This window comes from Cydia amplana, chromosome Z, assembly GCF_948474715.1.
Source record: "Cydia amplana chromosome Z, ilCydAmpl1.1, whole genome shotgun sequence".
NCBI lineage: Eukaryota > Metazoa > Arthropoda > Insecta > Lepidoptera > Tortricidae > Cydia > Cydia amplana.
Window position 1 is genome coordinate 26,579,191 of NC_086096.1, and position 10,638 is coordinate 26,589,828.

The 10,638-nt window shown below is 39.4% G+C and overlaps 2 protein-coding genes across 2 annotated transcripts; both read right to left on the reverse strand.

Annotated features, from left to right (window-relative positions):
* Positions 1-398: 398 nt before the first annotated feature.
* Positions 399-1,728, reverse strand: LOC134661889 (cyclin-C). The gene is made up of 3 exons (XM_063518115.1): positions 1,031-1,728; positions 847-939; positions 399-733 (listed from the first exon to the last, which is right to left on the reverse strand). The coding sequence occupies exons 1-3, from the start codon at positions 1,619-1,621 to the stop codon at positions 611-613; spliced, it is 807 nt and encodes a 268-aa protein (XP_063374185.1). The 5' UTR covers positions 1,622-1,728; the 3' UTR covers positions 399-610.
* Positions 1,729-4,187: 2,459 nt separating this feature from the next.
* LOC134660663 (uncharacterized) lies at positions 4,188-9,739 on the reverse strand. The gene is made up of 5 exons (XM_063516440.1): positions 9,488-9,739; positions 9,257-9,390; positions 8,666-8,729; positions 8,377-8,491; positions 4,188-4,373 (listed from the first exon to the last, which is right to left on the reverse strand). The coding sequence occupies exons 1-5, from the start codon at positions 9,715-9,717 to the stop codon at positions 4,188-4,190; spliced, it is 729 nt and encodes a 242-aa protein (XP_063372510.1). The 5' UTR covers positions 9,718-9,739.
* Between the last annotated feature and the right edge of the window lie 899 nt (positions 9,740-10,638).

Below are 10,638 nucleotides of genomic sequence, written 5' to 3' on the forward strand. Positions count from 1 at the left end.
AACAAGTGACAATTTTTCGTGAAAATAGACTTATTTTCAACGTAATTTTGATACTTAAACAATCTACAACATTTCCTGAAACTGTTCTTGTACATCATTTTGTATAATTTACCACTATAATTTTATGATTAATTTTTAAAAACTGCCCCTTCTCATCATATATTGCCGGTGACGCACGCTCGGGACCTCATTATTAAAAGGCAAGATGAGAAGACGTGCTAATAGAAACCAATACTTGTTATTTAGATATTACGTAACAAAGGGTTTACAGTTTCAACGACTAAATCTATTAATTTTACATTTTGGCTGTAAACTCATTAACGGGCTCTGCCAAATGAATTGTTGTTATCATTTCCACTCGTTACAGCTAGTAGTTTCCTGCTCATCCATCACCGCCGAGATCAATTGGGAATAAAATCCAATGGTAACAGCTGGGTGTAACACAACATTTTCCCACAAACCAAATAACTATGCCATCACTGATCAAATACTGTGCATCACTAAAGTGTTCATTTCATTCCACTGAAAGTACCTTTACACTAATTAACTGTTTTTTTCATCAGTGGACCTGAAGTCATATGATGAAATATGATTGTATCTATTGTAGATATTATCTCTGCGGAGCTGGCTTTGGTTTAGGCATCTTTCCAAGTAAACTCTGGATCTCCTTTTTTTCATCATAGCTTTTCCACATTTCATACAAATTGATAATGGACCTAACGATTTCCTGAATCTACAACAACACCAAAGTATTAGTAATAATAACAGTAACCAGTTGATGTTATTACATCTATAAAAATTTGTACATGTACTTATTTGTTTGCAAGCAATTAGTTCACAATTTACCTTATCCAAGTCAACATTCAACTCTGCAAACCAAGGTTTGAGATTCTCTTTTCCCAACATTACACAGGCAATATGAAGAGCTGCAATTGCAATCTGGAACAATAGTTGTTGTTAGATTGACTGAGCAATACATGGTGCACTGCACCAAAGTTAAAAGTAAAGATATAAACACATATTATGTTACCTGGTATGGTGGGTAAAGCAAGCTCACGTCGGTTCTGAGCGAGTCGTTAACTACGCGCCAGGCATAAGTAAGCAGTTGATCATCTTGTCCTATATCTTGGACAAAAAGCAGCAATGGTCTGTATGGTTGATAGACTATAAGGCAGCAATCCAGGTTCTCCAATAAATAGAATTCACATTCCAAAATATGATTTGTCCTGTACGGAAATTCCTGCTGGCCGTATGCATAGTTGAACTTGTTTTTAATTACAGTTTGGCAAGTGGTGATAAGACGAGAGTTCGATATAACGCCAAACTCTTCTACTTTTGACGCTAAGAATACACATGTTGGGGCTAATAGCAAAGGATCAATACATTTAAGAGAATTCTTGGCGTAAAACCTCTTGAAATACACTGTCGCCGTGGCGATCACCTGTTGACGAAGCTTCAATTGCTCTCCGAGGATTTGTATTATGCTAGCGAAGAAATTAAATATCTTTTGATACTCTTCTTCTGTCAATATAGCAAGATCATGTTGCCGATCTCTTATCAAATCTTGTTTATCAAGTATCCACTGTTGATGGTGCGAACTTTGCCAAAAATTGCCTGCCATTTTAAGACGAGGGGGGTAAACGAATTTTAATAGAGAACGGTTTCATTAAAACTTAATTTGATTGCTTGTATTACTATATCCCTTGATTTTATTTTCATTTACTCAAATGAAACTACACCCATTTATTTCTTAATATAGTAATTAAAATAAATCGCAAAACAGTAGTAACAGTTACTAGAAAAATAAATGTCAAAAAAATGGCAGCTATGGCACCACTTGCATCTGCTTTTTTGACAAGCAGGCATTGTCAAACCATGAGCCAGCCAGATTAATCAAGATTCAGCTATTGCATACGCGTGTTTACCGTTGCGCCGAACGCTCCGGGCGAGCAAATGGAGACATATTAAAGGCCCTCCACACTCGTGCCCGAATCGCGGCGCAAAGCCTTTGAGTATATAGCCTAAGGAGATGTGATACACGGGCGACCCCCTCCGGCAAAGTACATTGGTCAACTGTTCAAACACGTTATATAAAACTACTTGAAGTCGCTTCACCGCCATTTTGCATCGTTCCGTGTCGCGAGACGTTTCTCTTAAAAAATGATGACTTATGCAGTATTATCGTGTAAAAGGCGATCTGATAGCTTAAATTCGCAACAAGATCGCGTTTCCTATCATATATAAGTATTTATACTAACTATTAAATGTATAAGTACAATCTCCATTTAAAGAAAAAACCGTTGCGATACATAAACGACAGAAAAATGTAAACATGAATACAGTGGTACGGGGACGAATCGGTCTTAAGGGATGTGACAAAGTCAAAAAAGCGACTCAACATTTGAATGGTTGAATGAATCATTCATTCATCCAATCACTGCAGTTTGTTTAATTTAGCTGATCAAGCAAATAATGTCAGTAAAAAAAGACGCGAAATTCAAATTTTCTATGGGACGATATCTTTACCTATGTATCAGCCCGGAAAACCCGCGGGCGACAGTTCATTCCACAGTTTAGCTGTGCGTGCTGGCTAAGACACAAAGACACATAAATACAGACAGCCATACATACAAACAATCATGTTATTGGCTACCTAATATCTTCAATGTACAGAATTTTCACTTTTACAATTTTATAATAAATAGTAGTAGTATAAGACAATTCAGTTCATTCATCAAACTGTTTGACTCATTCTTCAGATGTGACCCATCACTATCATGTTCGTATGTATGCTGCATAGTTATGTGAAAACTCTGTCTGTGTGCGTGTAATTTTTGATGTGTTGAACTTTTTTGTAGTGTGCGTTTGTCGCAACAGCATAATCTGTGTCTGTTGAGTTACTTATCTTTTGGTGGTGTGCTGTAGGTGTTTACCTCGCCCCCCGCTAAAAGTGGTGAAAAAATTTGTTCGAAGAGTTTACGTTATCACATCTCCTTAGGCTATATACTCAAAGCGCAAAGCCGATCTGTGAAATCGACTCCACACTCGCGTTCGCGGCTTCGGGCCGCGATTCGCGCACGAGGGTGGAGGGAGCTTTATCTTATCTTATACCTTTATGGCTCCTCTACACGATGGGCCAACGCCGGCCACTCCTAGGGACACATTTATGCGTTAGAGGGAGCAAGTGATATTTCTATCTCATTCTACCGCATGGCTGCGTCCCTTGGAGTGGCCGGCGTTGGCCCATTGTGTAGAGGAGCCATACATACATTTGTGTAAGTATGCCCTGGTTACTCCATAGGGAATCTATTCCCCTATAGAGCATCCAAGAGATAGGGTAGGTTAGGTTAGCGGTTAGCGCAATGACCCCCTATATCACCTATATGTACAGTAACCTGCAATAATATGTTACTCTTCGACGGCCGCAAAAATATAAATAAATAATAAAATAATAAAAAATAAAATATCATTTATTTCAGGCTTTTCACCCATACAACACAGAGACAAATCACACAATACATAACACAAGTACTTAAACGACACAATAATATGTGACACGCTCTTATGGCTCTACAAATAAGATTGTGACGGGTACTTTTGCGGCCTTCGGTGTGTAACATATTGATTGATGTGGTGATTGCAGGTGACTGTATATGTTTAAATAGTTTTCGGGATCCAGTACTATCACTATGTCCCCGGGCAGAGTATTCAATGAATAGAGTAAACGTTTCTTAAGTTTTCTATTTCGGTAGTAATTGTGTAATAATTATACACTCTAATAGTTACAACATTTTTTGACCCAGACAAACTTCCATTTGTGACGCGGTGGGCAAATTTATGTTAGTGGCAAAGTTTTATACTTTTACGGTATGCCTTCGGCAATTCGCAGGTGTCACGTTTGTAAAATGACGATGCCGTTTGTAAACGGCTGATTCTTACAATTTGATAGCGACATATATCTACACTATTGTTATCTATCAATAGGTGTATCTGCCTTTAAGTGCTTTAAGGTAGGTAGGTAATTACTAATTAGTAAATAATGATTAAGTAATCAGGTTCAAAGATTTATTTATTATTCACTGTTGATAACTTGATAAGGCACTAGTAAAGTTTATGTAGCCAAGGATAGGTAGGTACATAGATCTACATCGGGTCTAAAATTATGTATTCCCCTTAATCCCCTTATTTTAGTCCATAATATCTGCTAAAGTGTAATCCTTAAGCACTTCATTGATGACGTCGAATAGTTGTTCGCTTAGCAGTTTGCTCAGGTTTTGCATTTCGTTTTGAACGACGTCTCGGGTGATGCTTTGTACGAAGTGGTTGATTAAATTGTTGAGTACATTGGAGCCCAGCATGCCTTCGATACGGATCTGTTGAAAGAAAAGGTAATCGATATAAAGGCAACGACTAGTGTTGTGTTGTTAAATTAAAACCCTTACAAATCTTATTTAAGGATAAATGGCAGCTGTTCCCGCTGATTTAAATGAATGAAGATAGCCGCTCCGACTGAGTGTAGTGAAAAAAACTTACTTATAAGTAGCTACACGTTATAATCAGGGCCGGATTAAGCATGTAGGGGCCCCTAGGCAGTGCAATGCTCGGGGCCCCCTTTCAGTTAATTCTGCATACATATCACACATCATAAGTTCAGTTGTTCAGTACAGGGAAGTAAGTTTGCGGTTTTAATTTAAACCTTCAGGTGTCGGTTGAGCCGATCCGAACATGCCGAACGATGTCTTTTTCGCTCTTGCGTGGACATAAAGGTTTTTTATATTAGTTTTTGCCGATTCCTCCTTGCGTCCAGTGTGGGGAGAGCTCTTTTTTTCTCAATAAGTAGTTAAATATTTTGCGAGGCTGAACAGCGATTGTCCGACCATACGAGCCACATGATTCAAATTAACCTAATAATAAATATTTTACATGTGTTTAAATGATTATTCATTAACCAGTCAAACTAGCATGTAAGTACAGGGTAAATCGGAATAGCAATAAAAATCGCGAGCGCAGCGAGCGCGAAATTTTTTGTGAAAAAATTGTGAAAGCGTGTTAAAAAAGCCTAAAAATCCGAAGTTACCCAGTGAGGCGAGCTTTCATGAAAGGTCAAAGCCGTGCTTCAGGATAAGCTCAGCTAGATCACAGACGCCAACCAATGTCCATTGTATTAAAAAGACCGCAGGCCGAGCTTAGCGCAGCGAGGCCAAAGGCTAAGCTGAAGAAGAGATTTGGTAGACGAACCAAAAATTGAGGTAAAAAGTGAGGATGAAGGTCGAGCTCAGCAATCTCCACATACTTAACAAGCCCGAAGCGTACTTATAACCAGCGAGGTGAGCTTTCATGCGAGGCAAAAGGCAACTAATCCCAGTGATTGGCGTGGGCACTAGTTTTTACGAAAGCGACGGCCATCTGACCTTCCAACCCAGAGGGTAAACTAGGCCCGTATTGGGATTAGTCCGGTTTCCTCACGATGTTTTCCTTCACCGAAAAGCGACTGGTAAATATCAAATGATATTTCGTACATAAGTTCCGAAAAACTCATTGGTACGAGCCGGGGTTCGAACCTGCGACCTCTGAAATTAATGTTTATATTTGTTAAAAAGCGACGCCGAAGGTCGAGCTGTAAGAAAGCAGCGTGCAGCGCTCTGATACGAACCAATCGTCAAATGTTACTCAACAATAATATATGTGTCATACAAGAGTTACTCGAAGGGCCGAAGTTCCATTAATGAGGTTTTAGGCCCTCGGGAGCCTGAAATTCGAGCTCGATTTACAGACTTTAAAAGCTATAAAATAACATAATTTACATAATCATTTGATGATTGTGTGTCTGAGAAACTGATATTTGACATTAGGTATGGTATAAGTAGGTACCATAAAAAATTATTGACCGAAGCGTAGCGAAGGTCTACGTTTTGACTCGGGCATTTTGCTTTTGTATGTCCGGATGTTCTCCTCTACAGGTCGCAATTCTTAACCGATTTTCGTGAAATTTTGTGACCGAATTCTATGACTAAATAAAATTTTTTTGTCGATCCGGTTTTTGGAAATTTTTCAAAATGGCGGAGTCGTGATAGCTCCCGCCTAAACAAATAGTCGTATCGGTATCATAAGAGTTTTTTCTTTTTGAGATATGTTTATAGATTAAATGGCCAAAAATTCAGAAAATTTGTATCGCTGGTTTTGGCGGTATTTAGATATTTAGTTTTTATTTGAGAATGAGTAGCTAAATTTCGTCAGCTTTAGTAAGAACTATAATGGTGTATTTTGCAAACGTTCGCTTTTTTTGTTTGCATCGGCAGGTCCCTGGTTCCATCCCCAGTACTTGTATACTGCTACATAACTTTTTGTATTTTTTTTTTATACTAGAATATTATTTAACTTAACGACAATATCTTATCCTTGGTTTGTATATACATTTAATTTACACTTCAAAAATATAGGTAGTTAACTCATTAAACATACAAATTATAAACTAAAATAAACCTAAGAATGAGTAAAAGTAACTTAACAAATAAAATATCACCCCTCACTCTGATTGTCTCCCGGATCAAATGTGCCAAAAATACTGGCCGCATTACCCCGCTGAATGGCCAGTGATATATGTTGGACAAGGAAAGAACCAGAGCGAGGGTCACAGCCCCTATCCCTTAAACGTCGCCCTATATCCTTTTTTATACTTAAATTTCGTATAGTTGTTTTTTATTTTATTTTGAAAAAATTAAACATTTTGGTTTTTTTATCTATCAAGCGCGGGTTAAGCGTATTCGTTTAATTTTTGTTTGTAGCTTTATGTAGTTTTTAATTTTTTGTTTATATTACATGTACTATACCTATATTTTAATAAATATTTTTGTCATACATTTATTCAGTTTTAAGCTCTGCTCGCGAGGTCTACAGCTCACAGAGCCACTAGTTTATGAATTTTGGCCATATGAAACACATTTTTTTTTGGCGCGCGCGGGGCCGCCGGGGCCCCCTCCCAGGTAGCAAATTGACGTCAGCGACGCACAGGCGACGTCATTTATAGGTCATAATAAGGTCGGTCATTTATTCGTCGAGAATAGACGTTTTACTGACGTCCATTTGGGGTCACTATCAGGACGTACCTTTTTGTCACAAAATTGACGTTTTAATGACGTCTATTTAGGGTCACTATCAGGACGTACTATTTTAGTCACAAAGTTGACGTTTCACTGACGTCTATTAGGGGTCACTATCAGGACGTACCTTTTTGGTCACAAACAAGACGTTTCAGTGACGTCTATTTGGGGTCACTATCAGGACGTACCTTTTTGTTCACAAATACGACGTATCACTGACGTCTATTTGGGGTCACTATCAGGACGTACTATTTTAGTCACAAAGTTGACGTTTCACTTACGTGTATTTGGGGTCACTATCAGGACGTACCTTTTTGGTCACAAATACGACGTTTCACTGACGTCTATTTGGGGTCACTATCAGGACGTACCATTTTAGTCTAAAGTTGACGTTTCACTGACGTCTATTTGGGGTCACTGTCAGGATGTACATTTTTGGTCACAAACATGACGTTTCAGTGACGTCTATTTGGAGTCACTATCAGGACGTACCTTTCACATAATTCATTTATAGATTATGGTTATTTTTGTTAGCAATTAACTCTAAAATATTTGTAAAATTATTTGGAATAACATGTTTGTAATATTTTGCATTAAAATTCACAATTTAGCAAATGTAAAATTTTGTTGTTATAGAAAATTTATTACCAAATAAGTCAAGAGATGGCGCTTTGTTCCCAACGCGTCTGTTCTACAACGCGGTGTTAAGATTTTTCCGGGCTTATATATAAGGTTCGAGGAACCATAGGTCGTCAATTCAAAAGCATTAGTGAGTGTTGTACAGTGTACAGTAGTGTAAATAGTAAATGAAGTGGTAGTTTTATACAGTGTTATTTTTGAACCTCGTACATGGTCCTTCGAACCGGATAGTTGGCTATTCGGTCCTAGGATTCGACAGCAGAGCGCGTTACTCCAATTTCTTGGCTGCCCTAATACGTACGGCCCAGTAACGTCCCTATGAATCCAGTATATGACGTCACTCCAACGTCAGTGGCTGCCCTAATATGTACGGCCCAGTAACGTCCCTATGAAGTCAGTATATGACGTCAGTATTACGTCTGTAAACTGACGTCTTGAGGCTGTGACAAATTGACGTCATCTGCTGGGACCCCCCGACGTCAAGAAATGACGTCTCTTACGTCGAGCAGTACCGTAAACGGACGTCATAATGACGTATAAATGCTACCTGGGCTAGCCGAGGCGGGGCCCATAGGTAGTTGCCTACTCTACCTTAGGGTTAATCCGGCCCTGGTTATATGGTCAATATGCCACTTACATTGACGTCTTGTATGTCAATCTTGATATTCAGTTCTCGAAGCACCAGATGTCCACCTAGAAGATTGGTCCCGAGCCTCAAGTCCACGCCGACCTCCAAGCGGTTGATAAAAACTCTAGAAAATGAGAACCGGTCAAGTGTGAGTTGGTTTAACTCTCGCAGTCGCACCGAGGGTTCCGTACAAGCTTTAAATTATCTCACGAAAGAATTTTGACCAGAAATAACTAATTTGTGCGACCGTGCGGTTGTAGATATAATTTATATATCATTTGTTTTAGTATTTACTTGCCTGTAATTGCCACCAGCTCTATGCAGCGTCAGGAATCCGAGTTTAGCATCAGCCTCGTAATTACCTGCATAACAAAGTAACATCCAACCAGGTGGACAAAGCGGTTTGCCGGTTAGTAAAGGGCCCCACTGATGAACACTACGCCGCACGATATCTGCCTGTCAGTTAAACGCAAAAGGCGACAGCTCCGAATAACTGACAGGCCGATATCGTCCGGCGGATCGATCATAAGTCATCTTTATACATCATATTATCTACCAATATCATCATCTGAGAGATACATTCCCACTAGTTACCACCAAAGAGTTAATGGTAACTGCTCGAAATTATTTTTCTCAGTAGTTACTAATTGAATTGGGAATTATTTCATACTTGTACCGACTACCGATATAAATACTTAGTTACAATTACAAAGTCATTAAAAATATATTTTGACAAAATATAATATCCACCAATTAACAGCTTCAAAAATGTTCAATGAATTGTCATTGTGGATGGCACATTTTTTGGGGCCTGGGCTTGGCAGTTAAATTCAAATCGATATTTTCAATATTGATGAGATACCCAGTAATTAAATTATCATGAATGTACCAGTAAACGTCAGCCAGGGCACAGTTACGTGCAGTCCCACGGTGAGGCGCAAAGGGGAGAAAGTTACATCGTCCACCACGTACCATCGCAAACCGTCCAAGTGGAAGTAAGGGATCAAGAAGTTTGCTCGTATACTGCAACAGGTTATTTATACATATACATGTGTATTATAATCATAACATCAACGTCTTCAGTTAAATAATCGAATACTTAGTATATTGTGTAACCCACCCAGGAGCAATATCAACGGCTACGGGGCCTAAAGGCCCTAAAACCAGGGGATCCAAGATTGGGAAATTATCATTGCCATTGATAACGACATCCCTGAATGACTCCAGCAGTATTCTGATTCTATTTTCGAAAGCATTTCGTGCAACCGTATCCATTGCATCTAATTCGGTTGCTAACAACTGATCGTCCTTGGAGAACACCTTGTCTCGAGCCAACATATTTATTTGCATATCTTTGACTCCAAATATTCTGCTTGCCTCTAAAATTTTAAAATATTTATATTTTATAACATTACCACATCCATCCTGCTTAATACTTATTACTTCTAAATATTAAATATATAATCTGGCAAATTAATTTGTCAGTGGAAATACAAAAATACACAAAATACAAAAATTATGGTATTTCGACCCTTCCGTCTAAAATGTTCAAACTTGCCGCCTTTACCTACTAATAAAGTTGGCTTGCCAAACCATAAACTTTATTCTAGCTAAAGCCGGCTTCCCACGGCCCGTGTTTATTACAGGCCAGGCCGGATCGCGCCACGCCTGTGGTTGCCTGTGCGGTTGATTAAGCCGGCTTCCCACGGCCCGTTTTTTCACAGATCTGACCGCGCCTCTACAGGCCGACAGATCGTGGGAACGGTCGCATCCGACGAGGCCTGTGCGCTGTCCCAGGTGAAATGAACCGACGCAGACGCGCCCCTACAGGCACCGTCGCGCCGCGCCGCGACGCGCCTTTTAAGTTACCGACTCCCGACGGATCGGATGGGTGACGACAGGCCTCGTCGGATGCGACCGTTCCCACGATCTTCGGCCTGTAGAGGCGCGGTCAGATCTGTGAAAAAACGGGCCGTGGGAAGCCGGCTTAAGGAAAATTATGACAACTACTTATATTATCAAACACTGGAGAGACTGAAATCTACTTTGTAAGTAGATATACTTTATAAGCTTCTAAAAACTACTGGGGGGGATACTAAATCAACATTCTACAACCATAATAAGGAGGCTAATATGCTCTCCCTACACAAAGTCTTACCGGATTTTTGATGATCACTACCGGCGTGTGCCCATGCACACAGTAGCAATGGAACCACAAACATGGCTTTCATTTTTACGTCCTGTTATTATCCTGTAATGTTCATAAATTGT